The 18,793-nt window shown below is 41.5% G+C and overlaps 1 protein-coding gene across 3 annotated transcripts in view; it reads right to left on the reverse strand.

Moving 5' to 3' along the window:
• The window catches only part of Tent4b (terminal nucleotidyltransferase 4B), a 76,528-nt gene extending 58,345 nt beyond the window's left edge, over positions 1 to 18,183 (reverse strand). For 2 of the 3 annotated variants that reach the window (XM_021260942.2, XM_013073354.3), the window contains exon 1: positions 17,397 to 18,183. In XM_021260942.2, coding sequence (XP_021116601.2) covers positions 17,397 to 18,058 — 662 coding nt within the window. In that variant the 5' untranslated portion in view covers positions 18,059 to 18,183. The remainder of the gene's footprint in view (positions 1 to 17,396) is intronic. The other variant, XM_004847953.4, reaches the window with a different exon arrangement.
• Positions 18,184 to 18,793: the final 610 nt, after the last annotated feature.

Consider the following 18,793-nt stretch of genomic DNA (forward strand, 5'->3'; position numbering starts at 1 on the left):
TCTGTTCTTGTTTTCATTTTCTCTTTCCCACCTGTCTTCCTAACCAGTTTCCTAAAGTTTGTCCTCCAGCCTTACTTCTGATCTCTTCCTCTTCTTCTATTTCTGTTTTTTACCCCCTAACCCCTTTTTAATCTTCTCCCCAAAGGGTAAAATTACCATATTAAGGGCCACAATCTGTCATTTTTTAGGCTGTATTTGATTTTTTTTTTTTTTGGTACCAGGGATAGAACTTGGGTCCTTACACTTGCGAGGCAGGCGATGGAACCATTGAGCTAAATCCCCAGCCTGTATTTGATATTATTGTTATTGTTGATTGTACTACTTTAGCCAAGATGACATAATTGTGTTAATCAGTTGTTCCTCCTGGTATACTAAGACTGAGATTGCCTAAGGGTCTTAAAAAAACAAATCAAAACAAACAAACAAAAAACAACTAAAGGCCAGTGTCAAAGAACTGGCAGCTGGGCCAAGTAAGCAGAAACTTCTCATCTCCAATAAACTGAAGAGGTAGGATCCTGCAACAGACTCAAAACCCAAAAGCTAGCTACACCTGGAAGACGCTTCTGAGAAGCAGTCATTTCCTAAGAGTTCTGAATACTGGCAATAAAGCTACCGCCATAAGCAATTTCCAGTGTCAACTCAGTAATCAAACTTAAAAAAATAAAAGAAAATGAGAAGACAAACAAAATGCAACCCCCACAGACTTTCAGCTCACCAAAGGCAAACCCCAGGGGCAACGAAGTGGAATAATCCAAAAGCCACCAACCTGGTCTCTAACATGGTAACAGCAGAGGTAACAAAGATGAACAAGGCTCTAGAAAAAATTAAAGCAGAAACAATTTCCCAGATAACTACAGATAGTGACCAGAATGAAAGATATAGATAAAAAAAAAATAGAGGAGCTCAGGAAAATGATGGAAACTATGAATGCCCAGCATAGGAAAGAAATGGAATCCATGAAACAAATTCAAACAGATATTCAGGAGATTAAAAACTCCATTGAAAGTATATGAAGCACAATGAGCCAATGTGAGGACAGAATATCAGATATAGAAGACAGGATTGCGGTTAGTGATCAGGAAAAGAAAGATTTCTTAAAAATAGCAAGGGACCATGAGAAAGCAATCCAGCAACTGCTAGATGATGCAAAGAAGAATAACATAAGATTGACTGGAGTCAATGAAAAAGCGGCAGATAGTGCAAATGATATAAAAAACCTATTCTCAGAAGTAATGGCAGAAAACTTCCCAAACAGGGAAAACGAATTTGACATACAGATAAGTGAGGCATAGAGGACTCCAATTAGCCATGATCAAAAAAAATCTTCTGTAAAGCATATAATACTGAAGATTCCAGAAATTCAACACAAGGACAGAATATTAAATCTGTTAGAGAAAAGAAACAAATCACCTATAAAGGAAAACCCGTCAGAATCACAGCAGACTTCTCAACACAAACTCTCAAGTCAAGGAGAGCTTGGAGTGAAATATTTCAAGCCCCAAAGGAAAACAACCTCCAACCCAGACTGATGCACCCTGCAAAATTATCCTTCAAAATTGATGGAGAAATAAGATACTTCCATGACAAAGAACACCTGAAGAAATTCATGACCATCAAACCAGCACTCCAAAGTATTCTGAAGGATATTCTAAAAAGAGACAAGAAGGATTACAACTGCATGAACCCCAACAGAATGAATCAACCAGGCAAGGTAAGAAATTAAACAGAAAAGGAAAGAAAGAAGCCAACAGCAGGAAAATAAGATGACAGAAATAAGACAATACATATCAGTTATAACTATCAATGTTAATGGTCTCAATTCACCAATCAAAAGAAACAGACTGGCAAAATTGATGAAGAAGCAAGATCCAACAATATGTGGCATACAAGAAACACATTTAATTCAAAGACATTCACAGACTGAGAGTCAAGGGATGGAAAACAATATTCCATGCAACAGGAAAATGGAAAAAAGCAGGGGTAGCTACTCTATTTGTAGAAAAAGTGTATTTCAAGCCAAGACTGATTAAGAAAGACAAAGAAGGTCACTATATCCTGGTAAAGGAAACAATCCAAGAGGAAGAGATAACAATCATAAATATATATGCACCAAATAGCAGTGGACCTAACAATACCAAACAAATACTAAACATGAAAAATCATTACAGTTGTAATGGGGCACCTCAGTACCCCCCTGTCACAAATACAGATCAACTAGGCAAAAAATCAACATTGAAATATTAGAATTGAACCAAACTTGAACAAATGGATTTAGCAGATGTCTACAGACTGCTCCACCCTACAACATCAGAATACACACTCTTCTCAGCTCCACATGGGACTTTCTCCAAAACAGACCATATATTAGCTCAAAGAACCTGCTTAAATGCAAAGGAAATGAAATTATCCCATGCATATTAGGAGACCACAGTGGAATGAAATTGGAAATCGACAACAAAAGAAACCATAAGAACTTCATAAACACATGGAAATTAAATAACACCCTCCTGAACAACCAATGGGTCACAAATAAAATTAAAGAAGAAATCAGAGCGGGGGATTTAGCTCAGTGGTTCTGCCATCTGCCTCGCAAGTGCAAGGTCCCAAGTTTGATCCCCAGTACAAAAAAAAAAAACCAAAAAACCAAGAAATCAGAGAATTTCTACAATTAAACAATAATAACAATACAACATACTGGAACTTATTGGATACAATGAAAGCTGCATTATGAGGGAAATTTATAGTGGTGAATTCCCAGGAAAACAGAGCAGGCTCAAATAACTTAATGTTGAACCTTAAGCTTCTAGAAGAAGAGTAAGTCAAGCCTAAAGCTCATACCAGGGAAGAAATTATAAAAATCAGAGCAGAAATTAATGCAATGGAGACTAAGAAAACAATATAAAGAATCAGTGAATCAAAGAGTTGGCTCTCTGAAAGATTAAATAAAATTGACAAACCCTCAGCCAACCTTATCAGAAAAAAGAAAGAAAAGACCCAAATTCATGCAATTAGGGATGAAAAGGGTAAAATCACAACAGATCGTGCAGAGATCCAGAAGATCATCAATACCTACTTTGAGAACCTGTATTCTCATAAGATGGAAAATACAGAAAAAACAGACAGATTCCTAGATGCATATGAATTACCAAAACCGAATCAAGAAGATATAGAAATTCTAAATAAACCAAGACGAAGGAAGTGATAAGAAAAAAAGTGAAAATAGAAGGAAAAAAAATGGTAATGCTTTTGTAGATAGGGAGGGGAGGGGACTTAAAGGGGGTATGAGATAAAATAAAATTTATAAAAATAAATAAACCAGGGCCAGGGATTTAGCTCAGTGGTTTCGCTGCCTGCTGCGCAAGCACAAGGACCCGAGTTCAATCCCCGGTACCAAAAACAAAAACAAAAATAAATAAACCAATATCAGCCAATGAAATTGAATATGTAATTTTAAAACTACCAACAAAAGCCCTGGTCCTGATGGATTCACTGCTGAATTCTATAAGAAATTTAAAGAAAATCTAATGCTGCTACTCCTCAAACTCATCAATGAAATTGAAAGGGAAGCAATACTCCCAAATTCATTCCTAGAAGCAAGCATTACCCTGATTTCAAAACCAGAGAAGGAGCCAACCAAAAGGAGAATTACACGCCAATCTCCCTAATGAACACAGATGCAAAAATCCTCAATTAAGATACTGGCAAACAATGCAGCAAATCATCAAGAAGGTTATACACCATGACCAAGGTGGATTCATCCCAGGAATGCAGGGATGGTTCAACATACACAAATCAATAAATGTAATACACTATATTAACAGAGCCAAAAACAAAAACTATATGATCCTCTCAATAGATGCAGAAAAAACGTGTGACAAGGTCCAATGCCCATTCATGATAAAAACCCTACCGAAAATTGAAACAGATGGTCTTCATCTCACTCTGATAAAAGCCATCTATGACTAAGCAACAGCCAACATCATACTAAATGGACAAAAACTGAAAGTTTCCACTCTAAAATCAGGAACAAGATAAGGATGTCCACTGTCACCACTCTTGTTCAATATAGTTCTGGAAACACTACAGAGCAATTAGACAAGAGAAAGAAACGAAAGCAATAAGGATAGAAAAGGAAGAAGTTAAATTATCATTATTTGTGGATGATATACTCTACACAGAAGACTCAAAGACTCAGATTTGATAACCAAATTCAGTGGCATAGCTCAATACAAAGTCAACACTCAAAAATCAATAGCCTTCCTGTACACAAATAACAGAATCATGGAGAGAGAAATTAGAGAAACAGTCTCTTTCACAATAGCATCCACAAAAATGAAATATCTAGGAATCAATCTGATGAAGGAAGTAAAAGACCTCTATATTGAAAACTACAATACTCTGAAAAATGAGATCAAAGAGGATATCAGAAAATGGAAAGATATCCCTTGTTCTTGGATAGGAAGAATCAATATAGTGAAAATGGCCACACTTCCAAAACTGTTATATAGATTCAATGCAATTCCAATCAAAATCCCAACAGCATATAATCACAGAATTTTAAAAAAAATCCTAAAGTTCATTTGGAACCAGAAGAGACCTAGAATAGCAAAGGCAATTCTGGACAACAGAGGCAAAGCAGCGAGCATCACAATCCCTGACTTTGAATTATACTACAAAGCTATGGTGATAAAAACCTGAGGATCAATGGAACAGATTAGAGGATACAAAAACAACTCCAGACATACTCAACTACATTATCTTTGACAAAGGAGCCAAATACCTTCACTGGCAGAAAGATAGCTTCTTTAATAATGGTGCTGGAACAACTGGCTTTCCACATGTCAAAGATTGAAACTAGACCCATATCTTTCACCATGCACTAACCTAAAATTGAAACGGATCAAAGATCTAAATATTAAAAGAAACCCTAAATCTGCTGGAAAAGAAAATAGGTAGAACACTTGAGGACATAGGAGTAGGCAAAGACTTCATGAACAAAACCCAGACTGCACGGGAAATACTACAAAGAATCAACAACTGGGACCTCATCTTATTAAAAAGCTTTTGTACAGCAAGAGAAATCACCAACAGAGTGAAGAGACAGAGTGGGAAAAATTTTTTTACCAGCTATTAAGATAAAGGACTGTTATCTGGAATATATAAAGAACTAAAAAAAAAAAAAATCATACCCCTCAAATTTAAAGACCTAATGCAAAAATGGGCATCTGAAATGAAAAGACACTTCACAGATGAAGAATTAGAAATGACAAATAAATATATGAAAAAATGTTCAGCATCACTGGTCATTCATGAATGCAAATTAAAACAATGCTGAGATTCCATCTCAATCCAGAAAGAATGGCTGCTATCAAGAAATCAACCAATAAATGCTGGGGGGACTGTGGGGGAAAAGGAACCCTTCCCCACTGCTGAGTGTAGACTGGTGCAACCACTGTGGAAATCAGTGTGGAGACGTCCCAAAGCTAAAACTAGAGGTTCCATTTGATCCAGCTATACCTCTTCTTGGTATCTTCCCGAAAGAATTAAAAGCATCATACCACAGTGATATATGCACACCCATGTTTATATAGCAGCAAGTTTGTAATATGTAATCTTTGAACAGGCCAATTGTCCTTCAACTTATGAGTGGATAAAGAAGATGTGGTTTTTTAAGACAATGGAGTACTACTCTGCCATAAAGAAGGATGAGCGTCAGAATAGCTAAATGGATGGACCTTGAGACCATACTCTTAAGTGAAATAAATTGGACACACATGTTTAAATACTGCACTGTTTCTCTGGTGTGAGAAACTGGAAGTGGAAATAAGGACAGAAATGTATAATGAATGTTGGGAAATGGGAAGAAAGTGTTCAAATGGGAAGGGGAACAAGGGAGGAGGGAGGGAAAAAGGAAGGAAGGGACAAGAAAAAAAGTGAAAAATGGAAACAAAGCTTTTGTACATAGGGAGGGAGGGGACTTGAGGGAGGGAATGGGATAAAATAAAATAAAATAAAATTTAATTTTAAAAAATTTCTTAAACAATAATATGAGAAAAAATCTAGGTGACACTGGGTTTGATGCTGACAGTTTATATGTAATACCAAAAGGACATCTACAGAGGAAATAAATTAGACTGAACTAAAATTTAAAACTTCTGCTCTACAAAAGAGTAAGTAGCTCACAGATTGTGAGAAAATATTTACAAAATTCGTAAATGATAAAAGAACAGTATCCAAAATATGCAACAAACTCTTTAAATTCAAAAACTAACCGCCCCCCCCGAAAAAAAAACTTATGGGAAAAACATCAGAATAGACACTTTACCAAATAAAATGTATACACGGGGCCAAGGATTTAGATCAGTGGTGCCACCGCTTGCCTCACAAGCGCAAGGTCCTGAGTTCGATCCCCAGTACAAAAATAAATAAATAAATAAATAAATAAATAAAATATACACAGCAAAAAGCATATGACAACATGCCATCTTAGTCCATATTCTGTGTGACTAACAGAATATCAGGCTGGATAAGCTACAAACAATCAAAATTTATTTGGCTCACAGTTCTGGAAGCTGGGAAGTCCCAGAGCAAGAGGCTTCATTTGCTGAAAGCCTTCTTGCTCCATCAAAACATGACAGAAGGCATCATGCAGGAAGAGAGTACGTGAAGAGAGCAAGAGGGGGGCCCAAATCTGCTTGTATATCAGAGTCTCAAGATAACATAGCAACATCAATCCATTCATGATGGCAGAGCCCTCCTGACCTGACCACTATTCAAAAGTCTGTTTTCCCAAAACTGTTGCACTGGAGATAAAGTTTCCAACACAGGAACTTACAGGACACTGAAACCATGGGAGATGCTCTAAGTCATTTCAGAGGTACAAATCAGAACCATACATGACACATGTGTTAGAACAGGAAAAAGCCAAAACTGACAACACCAAATGCTTGAGAAGGTCATTTTCTACTGGTGAGAAAGCAAAATGGTATGGCCACTTTGGAAGACTCTTTGGCAGTTTCTTACAAAACTAAGCAGACTCTTAACATACAGTTCAACAATCATGCTCCTTGATATCTGTATATAGATGTTATAGCAGTTTTATGAGTAACTGCCAAACCCTGGAAGCAACCAAGGTGCTCACCTTAAGCAGGTGAGTGAACAGGCAAACTGGTACATTCATACAATAGTGTATATTACTCAGGACTAAATAAAAATGAGCTGTTAAGCTAGGAAAATACAGAGGAGTCTTAGACACATGCTGCTAAATGAAAGACACCAATCTGAAAACGTTATATACTGTATGATTCCAACTATATGACATCCTGGAAAAGGCAAAACTAGAGACAGCAAAAGGGTCGGTGGTTGCCAGGGGTTAGGATGAGAGGGAGAGAAATTAGTAGGGGAGTTTTAGGGCAGTGAAACTATTTGTATACTATATAGTGGATACACACCATTACACATTTGCCAAAACTCACAGAATCTGTAAAACCAAGAGTGAATCCTAATGTAAACTTTCAAGTTCAGTTAACAGTAACATCAGTATTTGACTCACATACTCATGGACATTTAACAAAGGTACCATCCTACCTCAAGGTGTTAATAATAGGGAAAACTGGGAGTACGAGGCATACAAAAACTAAACTTTCTGCTTACTTTTTCCATAAACATAAAATTGTTTTTTAAAAAAATTAAGCCAGCATGGTGGCACATGCCTGTAATCCAGCACTAGGGAGGCTGAAGCAGGAGGATCACAAGTTCAAGACCAGCCTGGGCTACATAGTGAGTTTGAGGGCAGCCAGAACTACACACCGAGACCTTGCCTCAAAAAACCAAACAGCAGCAGCAAACTATTAAAATAGAAACATCTTGGGGAGAAAAAAGTATAGGAAGAGCTTCTCTAGAAGAGGAAAGTCCATGGCTTTGCTCATCTTGCCAAGGTCTCAGAGAGGTCTTGTCTACTGACCTCCCCAGAAGGGGTTACCACAAACTCCAAAGTAAGCTGAAGCCAGACTCTAACCTAAAGGCTTGGTTCTGAGCATCATCTCAGATTTCTAGCTTTATAAAGGCCACAGTGCCTTTCCCTTTTGCAGCTGCTACCATGCTTGCCACACAGCTTTTGCAAGTAAATAGTGACCTTTAAAATAAATATTTGATGGGGGGGGTGGAAATCACTTGCCAATTTATTCCCTGTACAAGATCGTTTTTTGAGGCTCTATGGGTTACCTTAGCCTGAAGGCAAGACTGATTCAATCTAGATTTAAGAACATTAGCACGGATGAAGAAATATAATCCAAGCTTAATTTCAAAGCAAAAATAACCACAATCCTCCTGATTACTGAGGTAAGGCTGTGTGAACTTTGTCTCCTGAACAGAGGCTCACACACAGGTCATAGGTTTGTCCTGGTTTCCTGCAGTCACCTCAGACTGAAAGCAAAGGCCAGGTATGCCTTGCATCAAAGGGCTGCCTTGACATTCCCTATCACTGACCAAAAGCTAAGAACTCACTACAGGAAGAATTAACTTACTTTTAGACACACACACACACACACACACACACACACACACACACACACACACACTAGTCACCCCCAAGCCCATTTTGGCTTCCTGTAGCCCACATTGCTTCTCCTCCCTTGGAAACAACAACTCATTACCAAAGCCAGCTGGCTGTATTTCCTTTCTTACTCTGGGCCTGCTTTCCCTATTAAGAACTCCATCTTTGGCTGGGGAGGTAGCTTAGTGGTAGAGCACTTGCTTAGCATGTACAAAGCCCTGGGTTCAATCCCCAGTACCATAAGGAAAAAAAATTATATCCTCAGCAGGAGTCCCATCTTGATACAAAGGAAAAAGGATATACCTACATTCAAAAGCCTAAAAAATATTTACACCAAAATGCTGACAGTAGTTTTATCCTAGTAGTATATTGTCAGGATTATTTTTCTTCCTTTGGTTTACCTATATTTTCTAGATTTTTAGCATTTATTAGTAACACATACAATATATATTTATTTTTAAAATGAATAAGTATTCTTAAGGGTCTGTGGTATAGATATTTCATACAAACAAGAAGATAAAGGGCAAATAATTTCAAGGAATAAACAATGAAATTTCAAACCTCATCACTAAATCCTTATTAATTCCAAATTGGGCCAGGGATTTAGCTCAGTGGTTTCGTCGCCTGCTGCGCAAGCACAAGGACCCAAGTTCAATCCCTGGTACCAAAAAAAAACCAAAAAAACTCCAAATTACTAGAAATTAACTTTTAAAACACCATACTCACAATCCTAATGGACTCTTATTCTTGCTTTGACAGAAATTTATAATAGATTAACAGTTATGTTATTTTGACAGAAGCAAAACAATGACTACCCAGGGCTAATAAGGGAAAAATGAGACACCAAGACCCAATTCCTGGGCCAGTCTGGGCTTCAGATGAGTTTATTCTAGGATAGAGTTAAAGATAAATTACTTACTTTACACAGTCTGAAAGTATTATTCAGATATAAGAATACTGAAAAATCTTTTACCAGCACCACCAACAAACCATAACTAACCACAAGGTTTACTTGTATTTTACAGCTGAGCCAACAGAAAGTGAAGTACTATTAATACGGAGAGGACTCTCAAATTTTGAAATCAACTCAGCAATTGTACTTTAATATGTTTTTGGAGATTGAGGCTAAAATCTACTTTACGTTCAACATGTAAAAGAAATACTGAGCCTAGAGTGTGGCATGCACCTGTAGTTCCAGCAACTTAGGATATTGAAACAATAGGCTCGCTTGAACCCAGGAATTGAAGACCAGCCTGGGAGATATGGAGAACCCTATTACAAGAGGAAAACAAAACAAAACAAAACACACTAAAAAGCCCTACTTTCAAGTCAAAGTTGAAATGATACTACTAAGAGTAAAGCCAAAGTAAAATCTATGAACTGAGGTCTTAGGGCTTTGCACATACTAAACAAGCACCCTATTTCCCCAGCCAATTATGGTCTGTTAAGTCAGTTTTACTCAGGGATTTTTAACTGCAAAAGTCTTATTACTGCCAATAGATTTTAAAACTAAAACCAGATTGAAATTAGGTAGAGTGCTAGGGATGGAGCTCAAATGTAGAGCTTTCCTAGCAGGTGTGAAGCCCTGGCTCCAATCCCTTGGACCACATACACAACCTGGTGAGGTCATTTATGAGAAAGTTAGTATGATGAATACACAATGAGCTATCACTACACATATGAGAAGAACTGAACTAAAATAGTGCCAACACCAAATGTTGGCAAGGATGCAGAGTTTGGATCTCTCACACACTACATGGAATGTAACATGATACTGCCACTCTAGAAAATGGTTTAGCAGTTTCTTTAACACTAAACATGTATTTACCATATGGTGCTTTTGGGCAGTTAGCCCCCCAAAATGAAAACTTATGTTCACATAAAAATGTATACATGAATGTTTACAGCAGCTTTATTTGTAATAGTAAAAAGCTGGAAACCTCCCTTCTGGAATGTTCCTCAACAGGATGGTTAAACAAAGTATGGTTGATATATATCATGGAATACTACTCAACAACAAAAAGTAATGAACTATTGGTACCTACAACAATTCGGAGATGTCTCTCCAAGGAATTACAGTGAGAGAAAAAAGCCAAAGTTACATTCTATGATTCTATTTACTTAACAGCCTCAAAATGGCAAATTTACAGGGATGGAGAACAGATTACTGGTTCCTCGGAATTAGGGATAAGAAAGGTGAGTGTGACTAAGGAACAGCATGAAGGATCTGTGAGGATATGATGGACTAGCTGGTATCTTTTTTTGTTCTTGTCTTCCTTACCTGGAAACAAACCTACAAAGCGACAATGAGAGCAAACCCAACTGAGTTCTGTATCTTGATTGACTGTGGTTGTGGTTACATGAACCAAACACAGTACGTACACACACACACACACTCACTCACAACTAAGTACATGCAAAACTGGTGAAATCTACAAAAGGCTATGTACTGCACCAATGTCAATTTCTTGCTTCTGATACTGAAATTGAACTACAGTTATATGACATGTTACCACTAGGTGAAACTGGATAAAGGAAATATGAGATCTCTGTACTAGTTTTTATAACTTTCTATGAGCCATTTTAAAATGTAATAACTTTCTTTTATGAGTCATTTTAAAATGTTAAAATGAAAAATTAAGTAAAATAATTAAATAGCCTTGCGTATGAAGAGGTTAATTATAAAGAATGGCACACCATCTGAAACACAGTAATAAAGGCTATTGAGCAGTTTTATTATATCAACTAATTTGAAACCAAAGTTTTCTGCACCAAATTCATACAACTATTTTAGAAGAAGGTATGACAGTGGTGGCAAACCTATGGCATGTGTGCCACAGAGGGCCATTTGTATCATTGAAAGCTCTAAAAGGTTAGCCATCACTGAGGTATGACAAGAGCTAAAATCCTCAAGCTTGGTTACCAGACACTACAAGTGCATATGGTAAAAGTTTTCTGAGACTTAAAATTATTCAAGTGAATAGGGTAGTAATGTACAACATAAATGGCTTCACATTCAATTTATTCCTAAAATCTTTTTTGTTGTCATTTTTTTATGGTTTTATTTATTTTGTTTTAGACAGGGTCTCACTATGTAGCCCCTGCTGGCCTTGAACTCACTCACTATGTAGCCCAGGCTGGCCTCAAACTTGCAGCAATACTCTTTCCTCAGCCTCCTGAGTGCTGGGATTATAGGCCTGCGCCACCATGCCTGGCTTCTCCTAAAATCTTTAACTTAAATTTCCACATGGCCTAAAGTTCTTAGCATACAAAAATTTTTTACATCAAATAATATCATATGATATAAAATGTTACCACCAGCTGTGTGAATGCAAATTAATGAAAAGTCAGAGCTGGGGATTTAGCTCAGTGGTTCCGCCGCCTGCCTCGCAAGCACAAGGTCCCGAGTTCAATCCCCAGTGCAAAAAAAAAAAGAAAAGTCTATCTCAAGGCTATATTCAACTTCATTATATAATCACTTATAAAAAATTATGTGTAATCTTAAAAACAGTAAAGCAAATTTGAAGCTTTTATGGTGTTCTACAGCAGCTGAGTCTCTACCAAAAATTCTAAGGTGGAAAGATTCTACTAGCAGCTGTAAAGACTTCAGGAAGCTCCGAGCTGTCCAGTCAGCTCTGTAGAAAAGACCAAAGATCAGCTGCTGGCAACTGGACCCTAATTCTTCAAAACAGCCTCTTCTCTGGCCTACAGCCCCATCAAGAATACTGTGCGTGTGTGTGCGTGCGTGCGTGCGGGTGTGTGTGTATGCGCGTGCATGATTAATAGTCTTCTAGTGTGGTGGGTGTGATCCTGAAATAGTTTCCTCCAGTAAATGTTACTCTAACAGACTCAAAAGAACAGAGAATAGAAAGCTGTGTGGAATTATCCATCAGCCTGCTTTTCTGCTTCCCACAGAAAAAGTGCCTTTAATTTTTCTCAGCTTCAGTAGGCATGAGAATGTCTATAACCATTCACTGCCATTGTCTACACTATTTCTGTGTTATACAGGTTATCTGAGAACCAACAAACGAGACAACCATACACAACCTGGCCAATATCAGCATGGAAGCCCTTAAAGTCTCTTCTCATGGACCTTCAGATTTTTAAAAGTAGGATTTATTGGCAGCACTTTCATGAAAGGAGTTGAGATATAGGGTCCTTAAGCATATTACAGCAAAAACTGTTCTAATATACACACATCCTCCCTGCCTTAGACCTTTCTAGTATCCTTTTCTGATCTCGTCTTTCTTTAATGTACTAAATCTTCTGAGTGAACACTGAGTCAATTCTAAAGAACCCCAACCACTGTTTCCTTTTGCTTTTCAACAAGTGAAAACTTAATGAAGTCCACATACCATACTGGTAGCTCAATGAAGGTGACTGTATTCCCTGGTCACAGATATTGAACAGAAGATAGAAGTTGTGGCATGGAAAGTTACTTAGTTGAAAACAGTATGCCAGATTTGGGCAGATTCTTGAAGACAAATTATATTGTTTGTTTAGAATATACACTATAATTTCCTTTTCTTTTTTTGTTTTTGAGACAGAGTCTTGCTACGTGTTCCAGGCTGGGCTTTATGTCTTCCTTTCCTTTCCCCCCAGTACTGGGAATCAAACTCAGGACCTCACACTTGCCAAGCAGGTGCAGAGCCACTGAGCTACATCCCTGACCCTTATAATGTCTTTTTTTTTTTTCCCTGGTACCAGGGATTCAACCTTGCACTTGTGAGGCAGGCATGGTGCCACTGAGCTAAATCCTCAGCCCTTACTGTCTTCTTAAAAAACATATTTCAGTACCCAAATCATAAAATTCAATAACCTGAAAGTCCCAGTTTACTAAAGAATTAGTGTGGACCACATTTGCAAATGCACAGAAATTAAACTTAGCCTAAAGAGGAAAGAATAATGTCTCTAACTTCCTTACTACTCAACCTGTGTTCATCTGCATGATTGCTTTGAACCCAGCAGCAACACCAATCCCACTAATGACATTATGTGAAAATTACCCATAATGCCAGGGCTGAAAAAAACCATCAGTGCTTTGGGTTTACTGTGATATAGTGAGCAATGAGCACCAGCTTACGGCAGTATGAGACGATGCTCCCCCACTGCAGCAAAGAGCACTGTATCTTAGCCCCAAAATCTCAGCTCCCTGCTAGACATTGCCACCTAATCATCATCCTAGCTTCTGCCCCAAACCATCAGTCCTTCTAGCCCTTATTTTCAGTAACACAAACATTTCCCCAATTACTCAAGTTAAATCCCCTGAAGGAGCTGGGATCCTCTCCATCTTTATTCTATAATACCTCTCACATTCTTTCTTCCTTCCACCCCTTTCCTACCATCTTATTCAAGAAATTATTCCTTAGCTGGGCATGCTGACACATGCCTGTAACTTATGCCTGTAATCCTAGCATTCTGGGAGACTGAGGCAGGAGGATCACAAGTTCAAGGACTTACTTAGCAAGACCTTTTTCTCAAAAAATAAAAGGACTGGGGACACAGTCTTTGGTTCAATCCCCAGGACCATGGAAAAACAAAGGGAGGAAGGGAGAAGGAAAGAAGGGAAAAGAGAACAAGAAAAGGCATGAACAGGAAGAAATTATACTTAAATTTCTTGGGACTGGGAATGTAGCTCAGTGGTCGAGGGGTTACCTAGCATGTGCAAGGTCCTGGACTATATTCCTAGTACCACTGAAACAAACACTTAGGTTTCCCAATGGGGTCTTCTTAAAGTCCACTTGACCAAATCCATCCTCCAAAGCACAGCCGTGAGCAAGTTACCCACACTTTGACAAACTGCCTACAGATTTTGCACTGTAGCCAATACAAACCTATCCTCATGAACTCAGACAAGCCCCAAACACCTTCCACAAGAAGTTTCTGGACACCAGGGCTCAGGTCTAAGGATTCTGAATATCTCTAAGTTCCCTGTGCTTTCAATTCTTTGCCATCCCTTCTTTCTCCACAGTGATCAACAATCAAATCTTTGAAAACAGCTTATGGCCTGTTCTCATGGGCAAGCAGAAGCAGGCAATCGTATCCTACAGCATAGCCAGCCCTAGAGGGAAATGAAGCCCAAGAAAAAGGGTAAGTGGAAGCAATACAATAAAATAAAATAGAAAATGGAAAGTAAATAAACTCCCTGGGCCTGTGGTTACATGGGGACAAATGCTGAGATAGTAAGCCCAGAGGAATTTCATTTTGAAAGAAGACTATGAAGACTTTAGGACAAATTTTGAACATCTTACTCTTGGAAATTTTCATCCTCCAGTGGATAAGAAAGCACATATATAAAAGAAAAGTTAACATTAACTTGCTCTACTAAGAACATAAAACAAATACTGTAAGAATTCCAAGTTAAGGGCTGGGGATTTAGCCCAGTGGTGTCACCGCATGCCTCGCAAGTACAAGGTCCTGAGTTCGATCCCTGGTACCAAAAAACAAAACAAAGAATTCCAAGTTAAGAGCTTGGATAATGGAAGAAGTCAGGATTTTGAACTGTTTCTCAAAGGAAAGCTCAGGAAATAACTCAACTAGTTTGGCTGGTACAGAAAAGACCAAGACATAAAACAGCTGCGAGAGAGTATACAGCTCTTCCAGAGTTCTAATCCACTTTTCATGTGTATTTTTGGTTTCATCTCCCTGTCTGCATAGCCAATTCAGAGGTCAGTAACCATCACAATTTGTTCATCTACTAGCAAATGTATCAGTCATGCAGAAAATGCTGGCAACATTTTTACTATATTTAATCTCAGAATAGTGTAACATTGAGGTGCAATCAAAATTGTTAAATACTGGTATTAAAAACATCTAAACTTCCTTAAAAGTGAAGAAATAATAACCCACATATCAAAACAAGAATTATTAAATATCCAGAAGCTTTTAGGAACTGCTTCATATATTTTTCAAAACTAGGTCTCAGAATTTAAAATTTAAAAACTTTTAACTGCTGACATCCTCAAAAGGAGCAGGTTAAAAAATGTGGAAAGTCTGATAAAGTGATAAGCTGTTTGAAAACAGCTTTTACAATCATTTTTTAAACAGGAATTCCTCTGGGAAATGAAAATTCCTCTCCTAATCCCTTTAAGGGCAATGTAATATTTGAAACAGGAACAAGGACATTTTGCTTCTACATAAGTTCACGTGTGAATCATTTACAGTATCTTCTATATTATACAGCAAGTAGAAGACGGAACAATTTCTATCAAAAAAAAGGAGGCCAACATTTTGGATTTATAATATATCTTTTCTAGAAACTTATGCAAAGAAGTTTCAGTAAAATGCAATTAGGGAACTTCAAGGTTTTAGCTGACAGTGATTACTTAACTGCAGCTTATTCCTCTAAAACGAAACTACCAGAACTCCTCAATATCAGTTTGCTTGTAGCTAAACCATAGGTTTACACTTCAACTTGGAAATGCTAACAGGATGGAAGCGCAAACCTTTAATAAAACGTGATGACCATGGAGAGCGCCCTTGAAGCTTAGCAACAGAGGACTCAACCCTGAAGGATTCCCCCTCTGGAGAGGGAAGGCAGATTTGACATATACCTCAGCAGCAATTCTAAAACATAGGACTACATTTTCCGTAAAAGGTGGGAGTTGTAATAGTAGCATACAGCAGACACCAGCCCACTAGAAGCAGATGGAACCCACCAACTCATTTTACCCAGACCTTCAAAAAGGTACACACAACAAACAAGGCAGATCTGAATGGATGAAGCTAGGAAAAGGTTCATGCAAGATTACAAATTGGTGATTTCATTTGTGTACTCTAGCCCTCAATGTAAAACAGGAGCTAAAAAACTGACAAGCAATTTGAAAGCCAGTTTTCCATACTCCAGCTACATACAGACACAGACACACACACACACACACACACTCACACACACACGAACATGGACACTGGTCCAAAAGCTTTACTTTACAAAAGAAAAATGACTCAGTAACCTATCCCAGCACAGAGGCTCCTCCAGAAGGGAAATTTGCTGGGCACATTCCCAGCTTATGTACATAATTCACTAGGGGTCAGGTAAGATTCCATTTTGTAAGACATGAACTTTAAACAGAAAGTCACTAGTGGTGCAACATTCACTTATTAGCATAAAGCTACCCCTACAATGAAAACCACTGGCTGCCTCTGCCAGGATCACTTTACAGTGAGAATCCGGAGATCGGACCATGAACTCCTGGAAAGTTCTATCAGGGCTCAGAACAAGAGCTCACCACTTCCACTGGCCTAAACTTAGCTGTCACCCAGTCCTCCCCGCAGACAGCATGGCTAATACATGAAATTTTTTAAAGTAAGAATTAAAAGATTGGCCAAAGGATCAAAAGTAGGCAATGCCTATCAGGGCTCCCTAGATCCCTGTCTGGGATTGGGGGAGGGGGAGGGGCATTCTGGATGTTTCTATTCTTGGCAAGGAAAGCACCTCCAGGTCCTGAACCATCAAAAGGCAGTAACGCAATACGTTACCCCGTTACCGTTCTCGGGAATGCATGATACGTCTATGCTAAGGAATCTCCCAGCGCGGAGTGATGGGGATGACGATGTGAAGGACTGGGTGAAGGGGGCAGGCTGGATTAAGAGGGATGGGAGGAATGATCGGATGGTTAAAGGGAGCCCGGGGAAGGTATGGACGGAGAGGGGGTAGGTGTGGATGACTAAGGGAGGTGAGGGGAGGGTGTGCCTGTCTGAGGGGTGTCTGGAGCAGGCTCGGAGGCTGAGGAGGGTTGGGTGAAAGTGCCGGTGGCTTGGGATGGGGGGGATATCAATCCTCCAAGGAGCAGCCCGGCAGGTGCTCGCCCACCCCCAAGCCACAGGCCCAGCACGAACTCACCCCACGACTCCCTGGTTGTAGTTCCTCCGCTTCCACGGGGTCCCGCTGTACACGCCCCCGCCGCCTTCTGCCCGGCCGCCCCCCGCAGCTCGCACTCCGCTGGGCTGCAGCAGGCTGTAGTTGAGTCCGTAGGTGCTGGCCTTGTTGTCGCGCTTCCGCTTGTTGCTGCTGCCCGAGGCCGGGTCGGCTGGCTCCGCGGTGGGCACGGCGGCCGAGGAGCGTGGGGCCGGGGCCGCCAAAGGGGTCGGGGTGGCCGGGGGTCCCGAGGCGGTGCGACGGGCCCAGGCCGCTGGCTGGGGGTGGTTGTTGTTATTGTTGGTCGTCTCCAGGGGTAGGAAGTCCCGCTGCTCGGAGGGCCGCGCGTGGCCAACCGGCAGGCGCTCCCCGGAGCGGAGCATACCGGCTGGGGCTGGGGCGGGGGCCGGGGCCGGGGCTGCGCCGCCGGGGCTGCCGGTGCTCCCGCCGCTCGCGCCCGAGGCCGTGCTGCTGCTGCTGCCGCTGCCGCTGCCGCTGCCGCCGCCGCCGCCGCCGCCGCCGCTGCTGTGACAGTGGTGGTTGAAGTAAAGGTTCCTCAGCCCCTGGGTCGTCTCCCAGATCTGCATCCACAGACTGTTGGACGGTCCGAGCTGCTCTGGCTGGAACCAGGCGATCCTCGGATCCATCAAACGGCGGCGGCCACTGCCCCCGCCCCTCCGGCCGCCTCGGGCGCCCTCGGCCTCCGCAGCCGCCGCCGCCGCTGCTCGGGGCCCGCCACGGACGCAAAGGGAGCTGGGCCGGCGCGGGCGGCGTCGCTCCCGCCCTCGGGGGCTCCGCGGGCCCTCCCCCCTCCCTCCGCCCCTCCGCCCCTCCGCCCCTCCGCCGAGCCCCTGTCACCGGGGTCCCCGTGCAAATGGCGGCGGCGGCGGCGGCTGCCGAGAAGGGCGAGCGGCGGCGGCGGCGGCGGCGGCGGCGGCGACTACGGCGGCGACTACGGCGGCGACGGCGGCGGCGGCGGCGGCGGCGGGACGCGCCTGCTCCGTAGCGTCTTCACTGCTCCGGCCCCGGGGCGGTGCCTGCGCCGGCTCCGCCCCCAGATCCGCCCCCAGATCCGCCCCCCCGCCGCCGCCGCCGCCGGCTGCCGGCAGCCCGCCGGCCCGCACCTCGAGACGGCGCCGTGCGTCACAGACACGGCGCGATGGCCCCGAAACCGCCTGACCCAACTGTTCCCGCGCCGACCGCGGCGGGCCCTCGTACCTCTGTTCCGGGACCCCTGTCGCGCGCGCCGCCGCCGCCGCCGATCTCCCCTTCCTGACCGCTTAGGCGCAGAGAACGCACGAGGTCGCCGCCGACACCGCCAGGAGAGGGGCCTGTGGGAGGGGCCGTCCCGGCCAGGCCCCGGCCCGCCCCGCCCAGGCCCC

Source organism: Heterocephalus glaber, unplaced genomic scaffold (genome assembly GCF_053883595.1).
Source record: "Heterocephalus glaber isolate CG9 unplaced genomic scaffold, H.glaber_assembly_v1.0 deba00000071, whole genome shotgun sequence".
Classification (NCBI taxonomy): Eukaryota; Metazoa; Chordata; class Mammalia; order Rodentia; family Bathyergidae; genus Heterocephalus; species Heterocephalus glaber.